General features: G+C 37.2%; 1 protein-coding gene across 17 annotated transcripts in view; it reads left to right on the top strand.

The window, feature by feature from the left end:
- The window catches only part of SLC10A7 (solute carrier family 10 member 7), a 271510-nt gene that overhangs the window by 18623 nt on the left and 227049 nt on the right, over positions 1–25838 (top strand). Inside the window, exons 5-6 of one of the 17 annotated variants that reach the window (XM_024246414.3) lie at positions 1688–1754; positions 2059–11618. The exons of 10 other annotated variants lie outside the window; for them this stretch is intronic. In XM_024246414.3, the coding sequence (XP_024102182.1) occupies positions 1688–1754; positions 2059–2132 (141 nt within the window). In that variant the 3' untranslated portion in view covers positions 2133–11618. Of the gene's footprint in view, positions 1–35; positions 11619–25838 lie in introns of those variants that run through there. 6 more of the 17 variants (XM_024246415.3, XM_024246418.3, XM_054554551.2 and 3 more) reach the window with 6 other exon arrangements.

Here is a 25838-nt window from a genome sequence, read left to right as displayed (position 1 = left end):
GTGAAATAGAGATAGTGATTTTTCTTCTACCTCAGTGGAAATCAGGAGACAAAGGACAGAGAAGACCTGGGAAAGGCATTTTTCATCCAAGATTCACAGACTGAGGACATCCAGTATGGCGATTCCTTATCTCCAAAAAATTTGTTAACAAACTAAATTGATGGGGAAAAGTTAAATATGTTTAATGGCAAGTGAGGATGATATAAAAAGAAGAAATTAGGCTAGGTTTCTTAGATGAATTCAAAGAGATTATTCAACTGCTAGGGGACTATGGCACAATAATTGTATTTGTATATTGGAGTAGCAATTGTCCAATGCAGAAGCTACTTATAGGGGGTTCTTCCTTGGTTGAAAGGCGCTATGATTTTATACAGAGGGACATTCATTTGTGATAGCTTATTTCTCCTTTTCTACTTATATTCTCTCATTCAGAAAAAAGATGTTATTGAAGGAGGGAAGATATAATGGGTTTCCACTTCAGTTCATTCTTAGGATTCTGCTTTCAACATCTATTTTCATTTTCATCCACTTTATGCTTTCCAAAAATATTGAGTACCTGCTATATTCTTTTTGAAAACAGGTTTATGGAAGTATCATTGACATATAACAAACTGTATAAACATAAACAGTTTAATGTTTTGACGTATGTGTACATTTGTGAAACCATCACCACAATCAAGATAGTGAACATATCCATATCCATATATACACCCTCAAAGAGTTTCCTGAGTCCCTTTGACATTCCTTCCATCTGCCCTTCTCAACACACCTCTTCCCCAGGCAACCACTGATCTGCTCTCTGTCACTATAGATTAGTTTGCGTTTTTTAGAGTTTTATGCAATGGAATTACACAGTTTGTGCTCTTTTTTAAAATCTTTTCTGGCTTCTTTTACTAAGCATATATATTTTGAAATTCATCTATGTTGTGTTCACTAATAATTCAGTACCTTTTTTGCTGAGGCATAGTATTTTGTATAGATACACTACAAATTGTTTATCCATTCACTTGTTGATGGAAATTTGGGCATTTTCTAATTTTTGGCTATGAGCATTACTGTAGAAATCTTAAGTTTATTTATAATATACCCCCTTTTCCTTAGAAATACCTAGAAGTGGAATGGGTATATCACCCAGTAGGTGTAAGTTTTAGTACCTTTTAGTCAAGGAAGAATCATCTATAAATAGTTATAAGTCTCCTATAAATAGCTTCTGATGTAGACCATTTCTCTCAATGTATAAGCACTCTTCTTTTACTACATGTGTATGTTTAACTTTTAAATAAATTACCAAACTATTTTTTAAAGTGGTCATACAGTTTTACATTCCAACCAATAGCGAATGAGAGTTCCAGTGTTCTACATCCTAGTCAACATTTGGTACTATATTTTCAGTCTTTTTAATTTTTGCCATTCTAATATGGTGTAATGATATCTCACTGTGGTTCTAATTTAATTTGTATTCCTAGTGATATTGAGTATCTTTTCATGTGCTGATTTGCTATTCATATGTCTTCTTTAGTGAAATGTCTATTAGCTCTCTTGCTCATTTATTAAAAAATTGGGTGGTTTGTTTACTTATTGATGAGCATTAAGAGTTCTATATATTCTGGATATATCTCTTTCATCAGATATTTGCTTTGTCAATATTTTTTCCTAGTCTGTGACTTGTCTTATTATTTTTTACCAGTGCCTTTTGAAGAGCAGGATGGTAGTGGAGACAGTAAAGGTGATTGGATTCTGGGTGTATTTTGAAGGTACAGGATATGCTGATGAATTACATGTGGGGTGTGAGAGAAAAAGTGGGGTCAAGAATGACTTTAAGGTTTTTGGTTGAGCAACTGCAAGGATGAGGTTGCTGTTGCTATGTGAGAACAGGTTTGGGGAGTATTAGCCTACAGAAGCTAGGCTATTCTGGGATCACTAAGAACTCCAAAATCTCAGTGGTTAAAAATATACATTTATTTCTTGTTCATGGTACATGTCCCATGTGGGTAAGTGGGAAGGTCTTTTGCCGTCCCTAAAGATGCCAGATTGATTGGAGGCTCTACTGTCTTGTAGGTCTACCTCCTGGATGGAACACACAACATTTTCACTTGCCACAGCAGAGAGAAAGATTGGAGAACCACAAATAGGCTTTTCACTGCCCCGGTTGATAGTGATACATGGCACTTCTGCTCACATTAAATTGGCCAGAATAAGTCATATGGCCTTACCATGTGTTGTCACTTATGTGCCCTGAAGGAGAAAGGAACTGACATTAGTGAATACTTGTAATGTCAGCCATATAGGTAAAGATCAAGAGTTTGGTTTTTTGATGTACTAAGATGCCTATTATATATCCAAGTGGAAATACTAACAAAGAATTAGAGATATTAGAATTGGTAGTTTAGGAAGTGGTCTAAACTAGAGATATAAATTAGGGAATCATCAGTGGATAAATGTATTTAAAGCCAAAATTGGATGAGATTATTTGGGGAGAGAGCATAGATATAAAAGAGAAGAGGTTCAAGGACTGAGCCCTGGATCACTCCAGCATTAAGAGGTCAAGGGAATGAGGAATAATCAGCAAAGGCAACAGAGAAAGCAGCAATAATGAGAGCAGGAAAAACAGGGGAGCACTGTGTCAGGGACGCCAGGTGTCCTGGAAGCCATGTGAAAAAGTGTTTGAAGAGGAGGGTCTGGTTCACTGTGTAAAATAATGCTGATATAAGTTGTGTAAGGTAAATTCTGAAGATTAGCCACTAAATTATGCTACATGGAGTAAATGGCAGCCTGACCAGAGTGGTTTTGTTGGAGCATTGGGATAAAAGTTTATTTGGGGTGGGCTCAAGAAAAAAGTGGGAAGAGCAGAATTAGAGATAGAAGTAGAGACAACTGTTTTGAGGTTCTCTGTGATGAAAGGGAAAAGGGAAATGAGGTTGTATTTAGAGGGGATGTGGGGTAGAAATTTTTTTAATGGAGAAATAACAGCATGTATCCATCATGATGAGAATGCTACACTAGAGAGGAAACTATTGATGTAAAAGAGAGTATGTATGCTGGAGTAATATATTTGATCAGATGAGAGAGAATGGTATTGAGTTGTATGACTGTCAGTAGACCTTGGGCTGTTTATTTATAATAACAGAAGGGAAGGCAGAGTGTGTGGATATGGATGTGTGTAGCTGGGTAGAAGGGGTATACTTGGTCTCTTTTAATGGTTTTTATTTTCTTAGTGAGGTTGGAAGCAAGGTCAACAACTGAGAGTGATGATGAGGTAGGTAGTATTGATGTTTCAAAACGGAGGAGAAAGTGTGCAATTGCCATCTAGATGAGGAAAGTGAGTTAACTTGAGGGTATGGCAGGACAGCTAGGCTGGACTGAGGAGCCAGCTGAGATGCGTAGGCATGCATTGAAAGTGAAGCCAGGCATTGTGGTTGTGTGTTTTCTCAAAGCCACATTTAGCTTCTTAGTGTAGGAATGAAATGAGCAGATAGCTGGATTTAACCAAAGATTTCATTATGTCAGGTAGTTATTTCTATTTGCCATATAATTAGTGAGATAGAGGAGGTATAGGAGTTTTAGACTAGTATGCACTGTGGTTTTCTTTCTATTTTGATTAGAGATAAATGTGATTTGTCTAATGGTGACTCCCTTAAGAGGTGTGTAGGCTATATTGATTTAAGAGACTAAAAAGCCTTTTTGTTCTCAACTTTTGGCCAAAGTTCACATTTCATCCATATCCTTGACATTGACATAGCATTAGATTCTTCTAAAGTCTACTTACATGTTTATTCCTTCAATCGATAAATTGCTTATATTAATGTTCCATGTTAAAAATGTGGAATTTAGAAATATCTCCTTTGTTTTCTAAAAGTGTTAGTCTATTTCTTTAAATGTTTATATTGTATAGCTTCATGATTATCAAGCATTTTTGTAGACCAGGGGTATAAGATATAATTTTTCATAAATCTTGAATATCAAACTTCAGAAATGAAGTTTGCAGAGTCCAGTTTGGTCCTATCTTCTGATATGAAATGAGTAGACTATTTCATATTTTCACCAGATTGTAGGAGAAAATGATCTGCAAGAAAAGGTAGTAGAAAAGTTTAATACTTTCCTAAAATAATGTTACTAGATAAGTGAATATAGACTTTTGTTGAAGTAAATGTGAAAGAAGATTAATCTTTTGTATAGTATATTGGAAAGAATGTAATCTAAGGATGGACAGTGAATTTGTTGGTGTGTGTAATGAAAAGGTCCACAAGCTGGGCCCACTGTCACCTACCATTTGATGAAGGCCCTGATTCTGCTTTTCTGTGATTCTCTGCTCTGCCTTGCATGTAGCGGCTCTGTACTCACATGGATTTTAACATAGCAATAGAATTACTGTGGCATATTTCCATGTTGCATTATCCTTGCAAAATGTTCTTGATGGTGTTTATGACAAGTGTGAAAACGTCTTCCTTCAGGATTTTGTGTTATCACCTTTTTCACATGTAGTTGATGCTCATGTATATTTATATATTTATATGTAATATATACATGTTTAATATGTGCTCTCATGTACTAAATAAAGTGTGTGGTTGTATAGCATATTTGTTTTTAATGATTTGGGGATGTATGCAGTTGTAATGGTGTCATTTGAAATGATTATTTTCATTTTGCAAAGTTGTTATAGAACGTAGGAGGAAATTTGTTTCTACTACTTACACATTTTTCATTTTAAATGATTTTCAGTAAAATTGTTGGTTACCAAAAGATTTTGTCATGGGTTGTACTTTGGCAAGAAGTAACTTTATTGCTTTTTGTTAGTTAAAAAAATATATGTTCTTATAACTTAGGTTATTATTGTTTCAGTGAGCCAATTAGAATTTATAATAATTTTTAGCAGCAGAAGGAACTCAATGTATGTGCATAGCAATGTATATACAGTGAAATGCCAGTATATTTCTCAGGTAAACAAATGATACTGTTTAGTAGTAAAGCTGACTGACAATCTTCTTTTGTGGCTTTTACATTTTAAGCTATTTTTATTTAAATATTAGAAACATGGTCAGCTTCTTATTTGTGATTGTTATTTATTCATTTGAATATTTTAAACACAAGTTTTCAAAACTGCAAAGTTGTAGAGTGTGCTTTGACATGGTCCAGCTGGTGGTGATTGTGGCTGTGTGTATGTGTGTGTGCATGTAGTTGTAGTTCCTTTTTAAGTAATAGAAAAAGTAATAAGGCCGGGGGCAGTGGCTCATGTCTGTAATCCCAGCACTTTGGGAGGCCGAGACGGGGGGATCACCTGAGGTCAGGAGTTCTAGACTAGCCTGGTCAACATGGGGAAACCTCATCTCTACTAAAAATACAAAAATTAGCTGGGCTTGGTGGCACGTGCCTGTAATCCCAGCTACTCGGGAGGCTAAGGCAGAAGAATTGCTTGAACCCGGGGCGCGGAGGTTGCAGTGAGCCAAGATTGTGCCATTGCACTCCAGCCTGGGTGACAGAGCGAGACTCCATCTCAAAAAAAAAAAAAAAAAAAGAAAAAAAGTAATAAGAGTTGGTGAATCCTAATTTTATTTCCAAAAATAAGAAGATAGGTCAGAATGTTTTATATTTTATTCTGACATGGGAGGCAAAAGATAAACACTTATTCTTTGTTTAAAACTATATATATTTGTTTAGTTTAAATTTCTGTTCTAAATATAAGATTCAGTGATAAAAATTTTTTTTGATTTTTTTTTTCCCTCCAAAAGCCTTACAAAGGTTTTAAACCTGATGAGACTTGCTAAGAGAATCCTTGTATTTGAATTCAAGTTACTTCTGCCTTACAATAACTATCACAGGGATTCCTTTAAAAAAGAAAAAAAAAATTAAAGAAACTAGAAAATTATTCCCCTATGTTTGGAGAGGGAGTTATGTGGTTTTCATAGTATTGTTGTAGAACTACTTCATTTCTCTATGGTTTGTACTGGTATTTAGTGAAAAAGCAAGAAAGGTAGGGTTTGGGAAAGAGGCATTGTCTTCTTTTATCTTAATATTGCTTCTTTTGCATGCTGAGAAAAGGAAGAATTCAGCTAAAAGCCATTGCCTAAAAATGTGAAGTGAATATGAAGCCTTAACGTCCAAGTAAAGTTGCAAAGCTATACCACTTTGCAAAATTTTGAGAGCCTAGGTATTAAAGAAGTAGAAGAGAAATATAATTAAGGAGTGTCTGCCTTCAAATATCTGAAGGAAAAAAGAAAAAAGCATTAAGAGTTTAATAGATAAAAGTCAGGGCAAGTTAGAAAGGAGTCTTTAGTCAGATCTGGGAGTAATATTTAAACTCTAGGTTATCTGTGTTTAAAACCAAGCCTGGTAATTCAAACCATGAAAATACGCACCTTTACCACTAGTAGCAGTGTCTGACTATAGGCATGTTATTTATGTTTATTTGTGGTTTTTTGATTGTTTGTTTCTTAAAATGGATTTCATGGATCACTTGCACTGGCATTACCTGAAAGATTAGAAAAGTAAACTTAAATTCTTTATATCATATCCACCCTAGACATATTGAATTAGAATGTTTAGTGGATGGGCCTCAAGAATCTCCTTTTAAAAATTGTGAAACCTATCATAGCTATAAAAAGGGTGTAAAACACATATACACAGTTTAAAGCACAATATGCACTTCTATGTCCACCATCCAGCTTTAGAAATAGAATACAGTATTCAACCAGTTGTTAAGCATCAACTTTAAGATACTGTTTTCTACCATAGAGAATAATAAGGATAATAAGGTCTTACAGGGGAGAAAAAGTAATCTTTTGCTCACCCATGGCAAGGGTCATAGCTGACATCCCTATAACAAATGACACATTAACAAGAGAAAAGCATAACAAATTTATTTACCCAAAGTTTTCAGTGACATGGGTGATTTCAGATATGTAGACCCAAAGAGACAGGGAAAACTATATTTTTATGCTGTCTGATGAAATAAATGGATAGTTGTGGAGAAACATGGTTGGAAAAAAAGGGGTATGCTTTAATGGTAATAAACTGGGGCCACTTAACAAGGCCAGGTTTTTCAGATTCTTTTCTGTGTCTCTGTAAGACCTGCTTTCCCCCTGAGTGTGAGAAAGGATACCTGTCACATGATGATCTTCAGGGGAGAAGGGAGGAAGTCAGAGTGACCTTTCTGCTTTCTATGATCCACCTAGGGGGAGGGGAATTCTAGTTTCTATGATCCACTCACGGGCAAGAGAAAGAGGGACAGGAGACATGAGGGCAGGAGAAGGTTAGGGAGACCATCTTGCTTTTGAGGCCACCTTGTCTGTGTCAGCTCAAAAATACTCAGTATGCCAAGGCACCATGCTTTAGGGTATTGTGTTCTGAGACCTGACAATCTAGTGCCTGACTTTGAGAAGCTTACATTTAGTGTGATATTACAGTATTCAGAATCTCTACTTCATGTGATAAACCTCACAAAAATAGGTGAAACATAGTGGAATAGTTTTGCCTAGATGACCCATATCATTAAATTATTGTTTTCCATTTTAGTGTAGAAAAAAAACAAAATGTGCCGCAAGTGAGGTCAGCTCCACCCAGCTGTGTGGGACAGCCAGAACTTCAGGTTAGAGATCTAGACTGTGTTTGCTACTTGCAGCATTAGGCTGTGGTCTTGCCTGGTCTAGTATTAAGACAGTGTACTTCTTTTAATGCAAGCATATTTAGCTGGCATTTTTATTTTATTTTACTTAGCAGGTTGAAGGATTTTAGAACTTTGATAGTCATGCTGAATTCCAAATACATTTTAAAGAAACATTTTGATTTGGGGTATAGAAGAAAGATAACAAGTATGTGTATGTGCCTCTGTGTGTGTGTGTGTGTGTTTTACTTTCATCAACGGGGCTGGTGCTCAAATCTCTTCAAAGACAATTTAAGAATGTCTCCTGAGCAAAGAAAATTATTACATGTGGTGAAGTCTTTAAGTCATAGATGAAGGTCATGGAAGTCTGAGTGTATTTAAAAAAGGTTTTCTATCTGCTTGGAAAGCAAATGAAGCACTCATTACTAACTTTCAAAGTATAGCTATGAGATTTTTGCTAGAGGTGAAAGATCAAGATCATCACAGTCCAAATGGAGACTGAAAGTTCAATTTCTGACTCATGAGTGAGGCATGAAACATTTCAGGGTTATTTTGCATTATCATTGGGGAGTTGGTCTTGCTAATCCAATGCATTAAGATAAGATTCATTGAAACATTTATAAAGGCAGTTAGAGTAGATCTAATCAGCAGAGAGGACTAGGAGTGAACGGAAATCTTATCTGTCACTCACTTTCTCCGCTTTAGCAATTACTTAGCCTTTCTGTTCTTTGCCTTTCTCTTCTGTTAAATGGGGTTACTGCTTTGGCTTGTAGTGGAAGGTTACTGGCATCCTGGAGGAATCTTATGTCTGAAAAACATTGTCAGCATTGAGCCTTCTTGCAAGCTGGCAGATGTATATTTTTTAGCCTCCAGACTGGTGTGCTTTCTGAGAAGTAGTTAACAGCTACATTTCCCTCTTTAACAGATGAAAGAACAGAAGTAACAGCAGCAACAGCAAGAAATTCTATGCCCCTACTCTTCTACTATATCTACCTTTTCGCTTCAGTCTTATTTTCCGGATTTTCCGGATTGGGCGAGAGTTCTTAAGAGGTAGAAAGAGTTGACTGTGTTTGTTTTAAGCTGCTATAAAACTTGTGAAACGTACCTAGATTTCCCTAGATTTTTGTGTAACTTAGAATTTTCTCATTTAACCCTGCTGCCCAGCAAATTGTCTTCATTTTTACCTCTCTAACTAAAAGGGCCCTTTTAATAGGTTAGCAGTAATTTCTAGTCACCAATCCCAGTGGCCAGTTCTCAGTTCATATCCTCCATGACTGATACCATGGCCACTCATCTCCAAATTCCTTCTGCTTCCCTGACACTCATCTCTCCTGATTTCCTTTCCATGCCTGTCATCACTTCTTTTCTTCTTGTCTGGTTCCTTTTCCATCCCTATGGTGTCTCCCAGAGATCTGATCTAAAACAAAGTGTTAGCCCTGCTAGATTCCTGTTTCTGAATCCTTCTTCTCTCTATAGCTAAAGCCATATGACCCCCATCTTTGGGTTTGACTGTGCCTCAGACGTTAGGGCCATTCCTGATCTTGGGCGAGAAGTATTTACGTAACTCCAGCTTAACATGCCGTGGCACTATATCACCACCTTTGCTGATAGGCCGCCTGACCTTGAGCACAGAATACCCTGCCTTGGAATCAAAGCATGTGCTTAATTCCTGCTTTTACCATTACTAACCTAGTGGTTTCAGTAAGCCCTGGACCTTGCTGGCTTTTGGTTTCCCCATACAAGGAGCAATAATATTTGCATTCTCATTTCATAGGATTGCTTACAAGGATCTCATGCATTGATATGTGGAAGTACTTGTAAACTATGAGGGAACACATCAAGTAAGCATCAGCATTATTATCATTGCAGAGGTTTATCACTGATGAAATAACTGGGTTTTCTGAGTCAATATTATTGCTGTCTCAAGAACTTGATCTTCTAAATTCGCTCATTCATTCACTTCGTTCATTTATTCAAAAATATATGTCGAGTGCTTGCAATAGCTTGCTGTATATACATATTACACTTATAGAATTTTCAGTTTAGTAAGTGATATAAAACAAGCAGTAAATTGCAGCATAAGATGATTCGTATTTAAATAAATTTAATAAACTGGATAATTTTAGTTTATTAGTTTGCATTACAGGTCTTTAGGTTTTTTGTATAAGTATTTCTTGTCATAACCTGGAATATTCATGTCAGATACCCAAGATAGCCCCTTTGGGAATTAAAGGGCATGGGGAGCCAAACTGGTAATTGAAAGATTGCTTTGAGAGTTTAGAACTAGATAAAAGGGATTGAAGATTGAATAGATTTATAGGATGTTTCTCTGAAACAGTAAAGCCTAGAAAGCATCCCAGCTCCATTCCAATGAACAACAACAAAAAAACACAAGCCACAAAAACAATCAGATATATCTCTCTCTCCCTCTCTCTCTCTTTTTTTTTTTTTTTTTTTTTTTTTCGAGACATAGTCTTGCACTGTTGCCCAGGCTGGAGTGCAATGGCGCAATCTCGGCTCACTTAAACAGTTCTACATAAACATTGAAAATGTGTTATCAACCTAATACTCCTTGTTCAGTATCAGAATATCTGCATGTATGATGACTAGCAAAACATTTTTTGATAATTTGGTTTATTTTGATTAGTTATATTTTAAATATCAGGCTTCCTATTTAGAGAGGCACTAGTCTAAACAACAACACACTTCTAACTTTTCTTTTAGCTAATCTAATCTAATTAATGTTTATATTTTTGCATCTTATTATAGAGAATTTTATTATTTTTACCTTTATTTCCAAATTCTGGGCATGTGCCTTTTTCAAGTTCTGTAGCTTGTCTGTGCACCAACTACATGCTAGTTACACATGTATTTGTGTATATTTATGAAGTTGTTTTTCTTGAAAATAGAAGACTTATTCTTAATAATTTACTAAATCATGGAGTTATGAAAATGTCAACAAATTAAACCTCAGAAGACTTAGCTGCTTCTTTTGGCCCCATCCCTAACTAGCTCTGTGATCTTGGGTAGTCTTTTCTTCAGATTTTTAATCAATTGTATGTAGGCAGGGTTGTTTTAGATGAAAATATTTTTGGAAAAAAAACATATAAGACCCATGTAAATGAGAGGAGATATTCTGTCACTTTAAACTGTTTGCTTCTTGGTGAAATATGATCTATTTTTATTGCATTAAATTTAGATTTTTATGCTTTCCCAACGTATTCTCTTTTTATATTAAGATGTTTGGCATCTCTCAGACTATTTATTAAGAACATGGCTGGCTGGGCGCGGTGGCTCATGCCTGTAATCCCAGCACTTTGGGAGGCCGATGCCAGTGGATCACTTGAGCTTACAAGTTTCAGACCCGCCTGGGTGACATGGCAAAACCCCATCTTTCCAAAATTACAAAGAAATTTAGCCAGGCATGGTGGTGTGTGCCTGTGGTCCCAGCTCTTTGGGAGCTTGAAGTGGGAGGGTTGTTTGTGCTTGGAAGGTGGAGGTTGTAGTGAGCCAAGATCCTGGCAACACACTCCAGCCTGGGGGAAAGAGTGAGACCCCATCTTAAAAAAAAAATAGAAAAGAAAGAAAGAAACAAAGAAACATGGACAGTGTATAGGCCAAAGGAGTCAGGTTTAATCTGTATTGCATTGCTACAAACTTTAGAAGTGATTCTGTTAAACTTTACTCGCATTACAAAGTCATCAGGGTGTGTCTTTCTTTTCTTTCTTTTTTTTTTTGAGACAGAGACTCGCTCTGTCGCCTAGGCTGGGGTGCAATGACGTGATCTCGACTCACTGCAAGCTCTGCCTCCAGGGTTCATGCCATTCTCCTGCTTCAGCCTCCCAAGTAGCTGGGACTACAGGTGCCTGCCACCACGGCCAGCTAATTTTTTTTTTGTATTTTTAGTAGAAATGGGGTTTCACCATGTTAGCCAGGATGGTCTCGATATCCTAACCTCGTGATCCACCCGCCTCGGCCTCCCAAAGTGCTGGGATTACAGGCATGACCCACCGCGCCCGGCCCGGGCTGTGTCTTTCTAAGTATTTAATGAGAACATCCTGTTTAGTGCAATGAGATTTTCAAGCAGATTATTCATGGCCAAGAACACCTGGATCCAAACAAATGGTCTGAATATATTGAGTGCACTGAGCTGCATTTTAATCCAGTGCCAAGATATTGGCCTTGCAGGGCCCTCTGAATGAGGGATTTATTTATTCCCTTCCTTCCTTCCTTCCTTCCTTCCTTCCTTCCTTCCATCCTTTCCTCCCTCCCTCCCTCCTTCCTTTCTTTCTTCACACAGGCAGAAACCGAAAAGTTTTCCAAAATATAATTACTCTGTGTGTAATTCACTCTTTCTTTCCCTCGCCTTTTTTCCCGTCCTCCCTCCACCTTTTTCCTTGTCTTCTCTTCCTTTTCCTTCTCTCCAATCTTGGAAAAATAATGCCAATCATTATTCACTAAATTGATTTTGTGACCACAGCTTGAAAAACACTATCCTAAACACTAATGGATATTTGCCATTCGTATTTCCTCTTGAGTCAGCTCCTTTGATTGTCTGGACAAACTTTTTGGCCTTGGTCTATATGCCCTGGAGGATTTCTGGCCACCTATTACTTGCAGACAGTTCCTTTGGTATTGGTCTTCAGGCTATTTTGAGGACTTTGTCTTCTGACGAATTCTTCTGCTGCTTGTGGCCAGCTCACCTGATCTGTCAGCACCTACAATAAGGACCTCCTCATCCCCCGTATCTAGTAGTTGAAGCCTTGCCCATCAGTCAAGGCCCAGCTCAGATATAGTTTTCCTCTCAAAAAGCCGCTGTAGATGCCCAGTCAGAATTAGTCTTTTCTTCCTTCCACAATACTGTGTTTGTACTTCTGTTGTGACACTCACCCTTAATCAGATATTTTTGCATATATTTGGCTCCCCAAACAATCTTTGAGTTTTCTTTGTGGGAACTACTTTTCTTTTGTATCTTTTTAATGCAGTGTAGGAGTAGCCTTAATAAAAATGGCAGGAAAAGGGCTTGGGGAAGCTGGAGAATGATCCAGTTTCTTCCTGGTCATATCGTGGTTGAAGTAATTTCCACAACTCTATGTTCTCCATCTCTCATTCCAGGATTCTTTCATGTATTTACTGTACTACAATAAAGAGGGGATAGAATTAAATGATATCCTAGATTGGGCGTATGTTTTTTTTTTTTTTCCTTCATGCAAGTCCATTTTAGTTCCAGTTAAGAGAGCCTGTTGTGGGAATTATTCAGAGTGTATGCTTAATAGTGTTTCTCATTTATCGATTCTTCAAATGTGGACCCTGAGACAATGTTATTATGAAGTTCAATCTCCCTATAGTTGCCTTAAGTTCACACTGGTTTGAAAATGGTACACCTTCTCAAATAGGCAAACCATGGTAATTTGACTCTGACAAACAGCCTGGGAAACTAACAATATGAGGTAAAATATGTTATATATTTATTTACACTAATCTTTGTTTAAATGCATGATAGAGTACTCTACAAAAAATGCTTTGGACTTTTATGGCCCTCTAATAACCCATTAGACTGATATGCCTAACTCTCATGTGAGTTTACAGTGAGTCTTTGTCAAAATAAGCCCTTATGAATACACATTGCATTTGTGCAATGAAGTTGTTGGCATGTATGTATTCTTTTTGTTCCTCTGAAGTTTGATATTTCTAGTTCCCTAATTATTATTTAATTGCTAACTATTCTGTAGTGTTTGCATACTTGCTCTTAAGGATAGGCGATATAGTCACATTTTGGTATGAAAAATGAGAACTGGCAGTATAATTTAAAGTAATGTACCATGCCCAGTTAGTCTATAAAGAGAGACATGAATTCTCTTGGTTTGATGTGATCATCTTTTTGTAGATAACAAAAAAAATAGAATTTTTGTTGGAGGAATTATGTAGCTCCCTTGAAAAAGATTTATTTTCAAATTGAGATTGAAAACATATCAAAGGGTAAAAAAAAAAGAGCCTACTTTAAGAAACAGCTTGCCTGTGGTTGATAAACTTTGGGCTTAATTGATAATAAAGGGACCAATAGAGAAGGAGAAAAGCAGTTAATTGAGTTAGAAGCTTGTTTGCTAAATAGAGGAGTCTTTTACCGGTTGAGTGGGAAAAGCCTAGTCTCAGGTTTTACAAAGCCTCTTAGAGATGTGAAGAAATGCAAGCACTTTCTGATTTCTGATCCGAAGGAAAAAAAGAGTACAGCAGAAGGATGGAATAACTCAGGACTGTTCTGATGCACAATTCTAGAAGGCACTTTTAACCCGTGGGCAGTTCCTTTGCCCTACGTGGATTTAGTGAGCTGCTACCCCTTGCACAATAAGGGATGACCTCAATCACAATAAGCTCTTGCCATCAAAATAGTAAGATCAGCCAGTACGTGCTATATGTCAGTTCTTGTTCTCAGTGCTTTACATATATTAATTCCTTTAATCTTTTGAGATAGGTATTATTACTATCCCCATTTTGCAGATGAGAAAACTGACACAAAAAGAGACTAAGAAATTTGTCTAGGTTTACAGAGCGCAAACAAGGTAGAGTGAAGATGTCAACTCAGGCACTCTGGCTTCAATACCTGTGCTCCTCACCCTCCCTTCTCTGCTCTTCCTGTTAACACTGGAGGTAGAACAGACTGCCTCAATCCACAGATGGCTTAGTGCCTGAACTACCTAGGTGGAAAAAATAAAGGCTGTGTTCAGAGTAATGAGTCCTAAGAAGTTACGGATGTGTTGATATTTCTGTTTGACTGGAAGCCTCCTTTCAGGAAGCCTTCGCCATTTCTGTACAGCCGTGTGGTACTACCCCATCAAGGCACATTTAGCACAGGCTATTGAAAATGGCTGTGTATCTCATTGAAGCTCTCATTAGATGGCAGGGAATGTGTGTTTCTTATTCACAGTTGTATCCTCTGTATCTAGTGCAGTGTTTGGCATACATGAGGGACACAGGAAATGTATTTGAATAAATTAATATTTCTGAAGAAATTTGTCTAGCCTTATAAGTGTATTGATTTAAATATGTATTATTAAGGCAGTAATTCATATTAAGGTAAACTTTGTCCTGTGTTAAACTTTTATAAAAAAATCAAGATACACAATAAGCTATATATTGTGGCATTTTTGCTTCTCTCAATTATTCACGCCTATTCTGCTTTGTCTAAGCTTTAACAGCCACAGCCTTGTGGTAGCAACCCCCAAAATAGCTGGCATAATGCCTGGAAGGAAATAAGACTTCAAATGCTTAGAAGGAAATAAAAGACTTCTATAGGGTTGACCTGGTCTGGAAGAAAATAAAATACTCCTAAAGGGCTAATAGTGCATTTTTAAAATCTATTGATGAAAAAAACAGAAATCTTAGTAGCTGAATGGGACTTTTAGTCATTTTTTTCCCTCCTTAATTTTGGATGATCTGAAATCATCTAGTCAAGTAAATATCTCATGTGGAAAAAATGATTTGCATGTTAGAAGACATTAGGAGACGCTCAATAAATATTTTTTTCTGAACAAATGATGAAGTATAATTTCTTTCCCTTATTTAAAGTAAGTGGTGATTTCTCCATGCAAGTTTCAGTATATATAGAATTAAAATATATTTAATATACTTTTTCAGGTCATCTCCTATTATGGTAAATACATTCAATATTATTGTGCATATCTTATGAAATGCTTTTACCTATATTTCCTTTTTTTTTCTTTTGAGGCAGGGTCTCAGTCTGTCACCACGGCAGTACAGTGGTATGATCATGGCTCACTGCAGCCTTGACCTCCCAGGCTCAAGCAATCCTCCTGCCTCAGTATCACAAGTAGCTGGGATTACAGGCATGTGCTACCATGCTTGACTAATTAAAAAAATGTTTTTTCGTAGATACAGAGTTCCACTATATTTCCCAGGCTGGCCTTGAATTCCTGGGCTCAAGCAATCCTCCTACCTCCCAGCAGCTGGGATTCAAGGTGTGCAGCACTATGCCTGTCTAATTTTTTTTTAATTTTTAATTTTATTATTATTATACTTTAAGTTTTAGGGTACATGTGCACAATGTGCAGGTTAGTTACATACGTATACATGTTTGTAGAGAAAGAGTGTTGCTTAGGGCTGGTCTCCAACTCCTGGGCTCAAACAATCCTGGGCTCAAGCAATCCTCCTACCTTGGCCTCCCAAAGAGATGAGATTACAGGGGTGAGCTACCATATCTGGCCTATATTTTTCTATCTTTAACTTCCATATAATTGTATGAAGTACATGGGACTGGTTTTATATTATTCTGGTTTTGTAGTTGGGAAAATAGGCATTGAGAGGTGAGATGACTTGTCTAAAGTCCCACAGGTGGGAAGTCATGGAATCCTTCTTCAGGACACTTTCATCCCATTATGCATTATCTCAAGCAAAAACAACAAAACTCCATAAATCAGCCATGTAAGATCTAGATCTTGTTTTGGCTCCTCATTAAAGTTGGATGGCTTGACATTTTTCTGAGGGATGACTGTCAGTGTACTATTAGCTAAAAACAAATTATTGAGCACTTGTACTTTATAGAGTACTGGGTTAAAATTCTGAGGAGTGGGGAGCTCTAGGGTACAAGGAAGCTCAAACCTTGTATGTTTTCACAGAGGTTGGTAATGAACTGGGGGAAAATTGGCAGAAACATAAACAACAGGTGAGTGTAAATGTGCAAGTCAGGTAAGGAGAGGGCGGAGAGGTCTCTAGAGCTTGAGTCAGGCTCATGGGTCCTGGTTGGAAAGTTGGCTCTTGGAAGTAATAGGTTTTCAAATTCTTTTCCAGTGGTTAGGGCATTTTTTTGAAAAGCCTCTCCTGTGTGGTTAAGGTATTCAAACTGGCTGAAAGACACAAGAGAATGGGTCTAGTAGAGAAGGTGCTGCTTATAGATTCTATTCTGGGGACCTGGTCAATGGAACAGGATTACCTGCATTGGGAGCAAGAGAGCAGGCTGGCTGAGGAAGCAATTGCAGTTTGGCTGACAATTTGGCTGAAAGGTTGCTTCCTTATGGTGGGTTGGTGGCAGAATTATTGCTTTGCTGTGCCCCATAGACATGAATCTAAATGGAATAACCAAATACTGGGTGATATGGGTGGCCTAGGTGCACAGGCCAAGCCTGTGTGTCCTGCATCACTGGCAGTTGTAGATTTAAAAGAGAAGACTGCCACTGCCCTATAGGGGATTCTCTGTGTTCATCTCAGTAACTCCTATTCCTTGTAGGATGAGAAAGTGAAAGCAAAGCTGAGGTCTTCTTGTACATCTCAAACATAAAAGAACTTCTGTTCTGAATTGATTTTGGTACCATGAACCCAAATTCTACCAGGAAGCCAATCCCACCCAGGAAAACAGCCACAAATATATCCCATTCTAAGAAATGTTAAAAATGGCATCTGGAACTGTAAGACACCATGCACATATGTTTTTAAAAAATTTATTTGTTTAGATATAAGGGAAAACAACTGCAGCGTTAGAAACCTTATTGGTACGTACCTACTTTCTCCTCTGAATTCACACTATTCACTAGGTCATATAAAATATTTCCTGGAAATAAATATGTGTTGCTTAAAAAACTTGTTAAATGATTAAATTAATGTGTATGAACATGTTTTGTAAATCACAAAACATTATTTTCAAAACATTTTTGAAATAACATTATGTTATTGCTATTAAAAGGCTAGCTTTAAAAAATAAAGAACAAAGCTGGAGGCATCATGCTACCTGACTTCAAACTATACTACAAGGCTACAGTAACCAAAACAGCATGGTACTGGTACCAAAACAGAGATATAGATCAATGGAACAGAACAGAGCCCTCAGAAATAACGCTGCATATCTACAACTATCTGATCTTTGACAAACCTGAGAAAAACTAGCAATGGGGAAAGGATTCCCTATTTAATAAATGGTGCTGGGAAAACTGGCTAGCCATATGTAGAAAGCTGAAACTGGATCCCTTCCTTACACCTTATACAAAAATTAATTCAAGATGGATTAAAGACTTAAACATTAGACCTAAAACCATAAAAACCCTAGAAGAAAACCTAGGCATTACCATTCAGGACATAGACATGGGCAAGGACGTCATGTCTAAAACACCAAAAGCAATGGCAACAAAAGCCAAAACTGACAAATGGGATCTAATTAAACTAAAGAGCTTCTGCACAGTGAAAGAAACTACCACCAGAGTGAACAGGCAACCTACAAAATGGGAGAAAATTTTCGCAACCTACTCATCTGACAAAGGGCTAATATCCAGAATCTACAATGAACTCCAACAAATTTACAAGAAAAAAACAAACAACCCCATCAAAAAGTGGGCGAAGGATATGAACAGACACTTCTCAAAAGAAGACATTTATGCAGCCAAAAAACACATGAAAAAATGCTTACCATCACTGGCCATCAGAGAAATGCAAATCAAAACCACAATGAGATACCGTCTCACACCAGTTAGAATGGCAGTCATTAAAAAGTCAGGAAACAACAGGTGCTGGAGAGGATGTGGAGAAATAGGAACACTTTTACACTGTTGGTGGGACTGTAAACTAGTTCAACCATTGTGGAAGTCAGTGTGGTGATTCCTCAGGGATCTAGAACTAGAAATACCATTTGACCCAGCCATCCCATTACTGGGTATATACCCAAAGGACTATAAATCATGCTGCTATAAAGACACATGCACACGTATGTTTATTGCGGCACTATTCACAATAGCAAAGACTTGGAACCAACCCAAATGTCCAACAATGATAGACTGGATTAAGAAAATGTGGCACATATACACCATGGAATACTATGCAGCCATAAGAAATGATGAGTTCATGTCCTTTGTAGGGACATGGATGAAATTAGAAATCATCATTCTCAGTAAACTATCGCAAGGACAAAAAACCAAACACTGCATGTTCTCACTCATAGGTGGGAATTGAACAATGAGAACACATGGACACAGGAAGGGGAACATCACACTCTGGGAACTGTTGTGGGGTGGGGGGAGGGGGGAGGGATAGCATTAGGAGATATATCTAATGCTAAATGACGAGTTAATGGTTGCAGCACACCAGCGTGGCACATGTATACATATGTAACTAACCTGCACATTGTGCACATGTACCCTAAAACTTAAAGTATAATAAAAAAAAATTGGAAAGTCTGTTGAATGTGGTTAATTGGTAATAATTAATCATTGCTCTCAAGAGCTTATTTGAGTGACCTGCAGTTTCTAGTTGAGTATTGAATTGTCTTATTGAATGTTGTATTATTACTTCAGGAGTTGTGATATGTTTCACCTGGGTTTAGAAAACCATAGTTTTATCATGATACCTGACAAAAGATTTAGTATTCTCTCTTTTTCTTAAGTTGCCTCACACATTCACATTTCTTTTTACTTCATAAGGCTGGGAAAAGAGAATACCATAATTGTCCACTTGATTTTTAAAATCTTCATTTTTTTAATCTCTATATTTTAAAAATTCATACCTCTCTTTTCTGAGCTTCTTGCCTTCTCTTTCCTGCCTTTTCCCTCCTTTTCTTTCGTCATTATCTCTCCTTATCTCTTCTGGTGAATTTTAATTCCTTCACCAACCAGGTCTTCACCATGCTAGACTCTTTAGAAGGACCCTGCATGGTCCTCTGGCCCCTGTGTTGTTGTCATCATCCTTATGACTGTCATCATCATAGTCTCTTTCTCTGGGCATAACTGTTTTTTCAGCCCAGAGTAGGACTTTCTCTTGGATTTCCAAATCCTGAACCTGGACTTATATGTGCTTTCCTGGTACTGTGTCTTCTTCCAGAAGCCGTCGTAGTTAGACTGTCTGCTCTGGCAGTAATAAATACTCTGAAGGTCTTCTAGGACAGGAGATTACCTTGAACACCAGCTCTTTGTGTGGCAGGCGTTTCCAGGGACCACTGGGACTCCCTGAGGAATTCTGCCCTCAGCACCAAGGTGTTAGGAAGCTTCTTCCAAACTATGTGACCCTGTTTTGCTGTGACCACAAGGTCCATTCCAAAGCTTGCTGCTGCTGTCAAGCCCCTTTAGGACTCTCTGCTAGGTGGCCACTTACTCTTTGAAGTTTTGCTTCCAAAGTCCCCTCAAAATGAATCACTGCAGCTTTATTTGGATGTTGTAAAAGCCAAGGAGATAGATGGTCAGTGGATAGCGGCTATATCTCTAACTAAAAAATCTCTAGTCACAGTCAAATAAGATAATCTTCTTTAATTCCCTCCTGTGTGACTCTGTACAAATAATTCTCCATTTGATCTGGGAGATAGACACAATAGGAAGTTGGTTTGGTTATCCTAAGTTTTACTGTTTTGCTTCTTTTCTTACTTTTTTTTCCCAGTGGGTAAAAGGGATGAGGTGGGATAGTAGAAAATCGTTGACATTGGTCTATACAGTATGTTCTGGTCCCCACATTTGACTCTGTCTAAGGCAACACAGAATATTAACTCATTGGAAGGATCTGCTTATATTATTATTGAGTAAGTACTCAAGTCATATTTAAGGAAATAAAGGAAGTTAAATTTGTTGCAAGGAAATTAATTCCTTGTATCTGTCTTTTAAATTGGGCTTTATTTTCTCAAATCGATCTAATTTAAAATTTCTTATTTTCATTTTGGTGATATATCAATAACTCCCACTCTTTTATCTGATTTATGCTAATCTGATACCAGTAATAGGAATAACTTTATTTTCCCTTTTATTTAAAAAAATCCATACTTACCTACAATAGCATAAATCCCATATCTGGTACAATTTTATTACCTATTGTCCTCATGTGTACATTGGATCTCTAGACTTTTTTATCCTAAATATCTGCTACTTTGTATCTGCTGACCTACATCTCCCCATTTCTTCCTCTATCGAGTCCCCAGTAACCACTGTTTTTTTCTCTATCTCTCTATGTTTGACTTTAAAAAAATTTAGATTTCATATATAAGTGAGATTATGCAATATTGTTCTTCCTATATTTGATAGACATATAGTCAAAGTGCAATTTGAGTCCAGTGTTTCTTCATTCATTTTCTGTCTGGTTGATTTATTCACTTAAAAAAAAATTTTAGGGACAGAGTGTCTCTCTGTCACTCAGGCTGGAGTGCAGTGTTGGCATCATAGTTCACTGCAGCCTTGAGATTCTGGGCTCAAGCAGTCCTTCTGCCTCAGCCTCCTGAGTAGCTGGAACTACAGGCACATGCTACCATGCCTGGCTAATTTAGAAAATATTTTTGTAGAGACAAGGTATCACTATGTTGCCCAAGATGCTCTTAAGCTCCTGGCCTCAAGCAGTCCTCCTGCCTTGGTCTCCTGAAATGTTGGAATTACAGATGTGAGCCACTGCACCTGGCCTGATCTTTTCATTATTAAAAGTGGCTACTGAAGTTCATTATTGTTATTGCATTGCTATCTATTTCTCCCCTCACATCCATTAACTCTTGCTTTATATATTTAGAGGCCCCATTGTTAGGTGCATAAATATTTACTGTGGTTATGTCCTCTTGATGAATTGACCCCTTTATCATTTAATAAAAACCTTCTTTTTCTCTTTTGACAGTTTTTGACTTGAAGTCTATTTTATCAGTATAAGTATATAAGTATAGCTACCCTGCTCTTTTTTGGTTACCATTTATATGGAATATCTTCTATCATTTTACTTTCAGCTTATATGTCTTCTTAAAGCTTATGTATGTCTCTTGTAGGCAGCATGTAGGATCTGGGTTTTTTTTTTTCTTTTAATCCAATCATCCTGTCTATGTCTTTTTTATTAGAAAATTTCATCCATTTACATTCAAGGTTATTAGAGATAGGTGAGGACTTACGATTACCTTTTGTTACTTGTTTTCTGGTTGTTTTGTTCTTTATTTCTTTCTTCCTCTCATCTTCCTTTGTGATTTGATCATTTTCTGTATTGCTATACTTTGATTTCTTTCTCTTTATTGTTTGTATATATGATGTAGGGTTTGTGTGTGTGTGTGTGTGGTTACTATGAGGTTTAGATAAAACATAAACTACTGTTGTAAGCTGATAACAATTTTTCTGTCACATACAAGAACTTTAGCCATTTACCTTACCCCATTTATGTTTTTAATCTCAAAATTTACATCTTCTAATATTGTGTATTCCTTAACAACTTATTACAGCTTTAATTTTCACTGTTTTGACTTTTAACCTTCATACTAGAAATATGTATGATTTACACACCATCACTACAATGTTGGAGTATTCTAGATTTTTTTATATATTTACCTTTACTGGGAAGTTTTATACTTTCATATATATTCATGATAGTAATTATTGTCCTTTCATTTCCACGTGAGGAACTCCTTTTAGTATTTCTTGTAAGACAGGCCTAGTGGTAATGAATTCCCCCAGCTTTTGCTTGTCTGTGAAAAACTTTCTCCTTCCTTTCTGAAAAGACAGCTTTGGGGATATAGTATTCTTGGTTGTCAGTTTTTTTTTTTTCTTTCAGTACTTTGAATATATCATTCCACTCTATTGGCCTATAAGGTTTTTCCTGAGAAATCCACTAGTAGTCAAATGGGGACTCCCTTATGTGTGACTTGACTCTTTTGTTGCTTTTAAAGTTTTCTGTTTGTCTTTGACTTTTGACAGTTTGATTATAATGCCCCTGGGAGAATTTTTCTTTGGATTCAATCAATTTGGGAACTTTGAGCTTCATAGATATGGATGCCTGTATCTCTGCCAAGGCTTGGAAAGTTTTTAGCATTCTCTGTCTCTTCTCTGGAACTCCCATAATGCGAAAAATCTGTTGGCCTAGTGGCATCCCATAAGTCCCATAGGCTGTCTTCTTTCTTTTGCCTTTTTTTTTTTCTTATTTTTTCTTCTGACTGAGTCACTTCTAAAGTCCTTTCTTCAACTTCACAGATTATTTCTTCTGCTCAATGGAGTGTGCTATTGAGGCTCTGTATTTCATTTTTTATTTTATTGATTGAAGTCTTCAGCTTCAAGATTTCTGTTTGATTATTTTTTATGATATCTATTTCTTTATGAATTTGTTATTCAGATCATGAATTATTTTCCTGATTTCATTAAATTGTCTATCTGTATTCTTTTATATCTTGCTGAGTTTCCTTAAGATCATTATTTTTAAATTCTTCTTCAGATAATTAGTAAATTTCTCTTTCTGTTACATCAGTTACTAGAGAATCATTTAGTTCCTTTGGTGGTATCATTCTTCCTTACTTTTTCATGTCTTATGTTTTTGCATTGATGTCTGTGCATCTGATGGTACGATCACCTCTTCCAAACTTTATAGAGTGGCTTTCATTGGGGGAAGACATCCCTGAAGATGAGCCTAAGGGTGGCAGTTGGACAGATTATAGTGGCTCTGGTTTTGTATTGGTGCAATGGTGAAATCTTTGTACAGCTTCTTCAGTTGTGATCAGTATTAGTAATGACTGTGGGTGCCTCTGTGGTGGTGGTTTCACAGCTTATTAGGGCAGGGACTTTAGGGATTTTTCTGTTTTTGTTTTTCATACAATTTGGAGTCTTAGCTGAGAGGATCTCTTTAGGTGTTGGGTCTGCATAGCTCAAAGGCAGCCACAGCAGCACTGGTATTCATGGCACAGGTGCTCAGGGTGGCTGTGGATCCAGGTTCTTGGGCTCAGGATCTTTTGAGATTGCTATTAGCACCTGGGACTTGAGGCACAAGTTCACTCTCCAAGGCATGATTGGATGCAGTTCTCTCACTAGGCTGGGGTCCGTTGCTCTGAAGCATACCCTAGCAGCCCAAACCCTGGGCTGGGATGCAGTTATGGTACTGCCCCTGGAGGGCACAGCATAGTACTTGCATAACTCTTGGGAAGAAGGGGTGCTCCAGAGGCTCAGGCCCAGGGAACAGAGCACAGCTGCAGTTTGGGACCTGGAGCCGCGAAGCACAGTGGTAACTCAGGCTCTGGGTGATGAGGTGACTCTGGACCCTGAAATGGTAGAACATGGCCATGGCCCAGGTTCTGTGACACAAAGTGGAGCAGCAGCAGTAGCAGCAAGGACCCAGGCATGGTAAGATGCCACTTTGGCTTGTGGGGTGTGGGGCGCAGTGCAGCAATGACTTTACTCTCTGGAGAGATGGGGTGCTTCAGCAGCTTGGACTGTGGGGGACTCATTATGTTCCAGGTGGGTATGGCACTGTGCCTATTTGGCCTGGGGAGTGGGGTGGCATTGCTTAGCCAGGGCTCTGAATCCTTGGGATGGGAATTACTGCATCTGCTTAGCCCCAGAAAGCATGGCTACAGCAGTCCGGGGAGCTTCTGTATTCTCGAGGGTGGGGTGCCACATCAGGTGTAGTACTCAGAAGTACAACTGCTCTAGTGTGCTAGAGGGTTGGAGTCCTTTGGGGGGCAGGATGCGGTGTCACCTCTGGGGTTGGGAGAATGCTGCTCTGGTGTACAGGAGACCTGAGGTTTCCTTCCCTTCTCTGTGCAGCCATCTCAGGTTTTTGTACTTTCCATGATTTTTCCTGTTTATTTGCTGTTCTCTGGTGCTCTCCTTTAGCTATTTTGGTAAATATGCAGTTGCTTATTCATTATTTTGGGTTTTTTTTGGTGGGAGACAAAGATCCCTAACAGCTTCATATCAGCCATCTTGCTGACATCACTCTTCTGGTTGCTTTCAATTATCGACCTCACCTTCATCTTTAGAACAGAACCCCAACTTTCAGCTGGCACCCAGCTGAAATATCATATTTATCTACTAGACTTCCTGGTGTTCTATTTGGCCATGTGACTTAATTATTGCTTTTAAGATGTAAATAAAAGTATTTTATATACTAAGGCTGGTATTATATACCAGCCTTCATTTTTTCTTCATCTTTCTGCTTACTGGAATGTTGATTTGATTATTAGAGCTTGAGGAGCATTCTTGGCTCATGAGATGCCTGCTAATGACAATGGAGCAGCAAGAATAGGACGTGGGGTCTTTTTGGCTGTGGAGCTGCCATGCCAGCCTTGGATTGCCTACCTTGGGACATCTTTTACACGAAAGAGAAATGAGCATCTCTTTGTATAATCTACTGTTATTTGGGGGTAATTTTTTATATACAGCAAATTGAAGCACAATTTATATAAAATATATAAGGTTATAATTTTCAAATAGTAGAATATAATAAAGGACATTTAACATTGGAACTACACTGAATATAATTTAAAATAATGTGATATCTAGTAGGTACTGAATTAGTGAAGAGCTGAATTACTTTTTGAGTCTAATATAACCTAATAGTTATATTAATAACAATAACAATGTGGTGTTATAAAAAAATCTAGTTGTTTTGAATTTTCTAACCTTTGGATTCTTTTAGAAATACACATTAATATTAAGAATAGTTTTGTTATTTAGCTGCAGTATGCCTTATACTACGTACAAAAGTCAGACATCTAGGGGAATTTTTGAAAACATTCTTTGTGGAATCTATTTTGTTAAAATATTCTGAGACAGATATTCTGCTTTTTTTGTTTGTTTTTTGAATGTTGAATGTTTTTTGAATGTTGAATGTATACATTAACATGTGGTATAATGCTTCTCATAAACTTTATGCATCTTTGGTCAAAGGGCAACAGTCTAAATAAAAAATATTGGAATTTTTATTGTCTTTGGGTTTTTATATCATTTTTCTAACAGTTTTTTTGAATTGTGGTAAAATAATTTTTAAGTGTACAGTTCAGTGGCATTAAGTACATTCATATTGTTGTGTAACCACCATCATCCATCTCTGTAACTTTTTCATCTTCCTAAGCTGAAACTGTATACCCATTAATTAAACAACTGGTCTCCATACTCCCTTCCCCCACCCTCTGGCAACTACCAGTCTACTTTTTGTCTCTGTGAATTTGACTATTCTAGAAACCTCATATAAATAGAATCATACAATATTGTCCCATTGTAACTGGCTTATTCCATTGTAACACAATTCTTTTGTATTTACTTGGGAAATTAATCATAAATGAATTATGATTGCCTAAGGTTATCTTTTTTATATTTATCTTCTGAAAATTTTCATCTGTTTTAATTATAATGGATATGAACAAAGTAGGTAGTGTTATGATAAAGTAGGGTATTAGAATTGCTAACCTACGAAATATAGTACAAAGCTGAAGTCACAATATAGCTATATGCTTTGATTATTACTAAGATAATTGAAATCTAAAATGACCAATTTCTCTTAATAATAGATCAGAGATGAGTGCGTTGGGTATTTTGGCAAT

This window comes from Pongo abelii, chromosome 3 (assembly GCF_028885655.2).
Source record: "Pongo abelii isolate AG06213 chromosome 3, NHGRI_mPonAbe1-v2.0_pri, whole genome shotgun sequence".
Taxonomy (NCBI): domain Eukaryota; kingdom Metazoa; phylum Chordata; class Mammalia; order Primates; family Hominidae; genus Pongo; species Pongo abelii.
The sequence above is the reverse complement of the archived record's forward strand: the minus strand, read 5'-3'. Positions and strand labels throughout refer to the sequence as shown.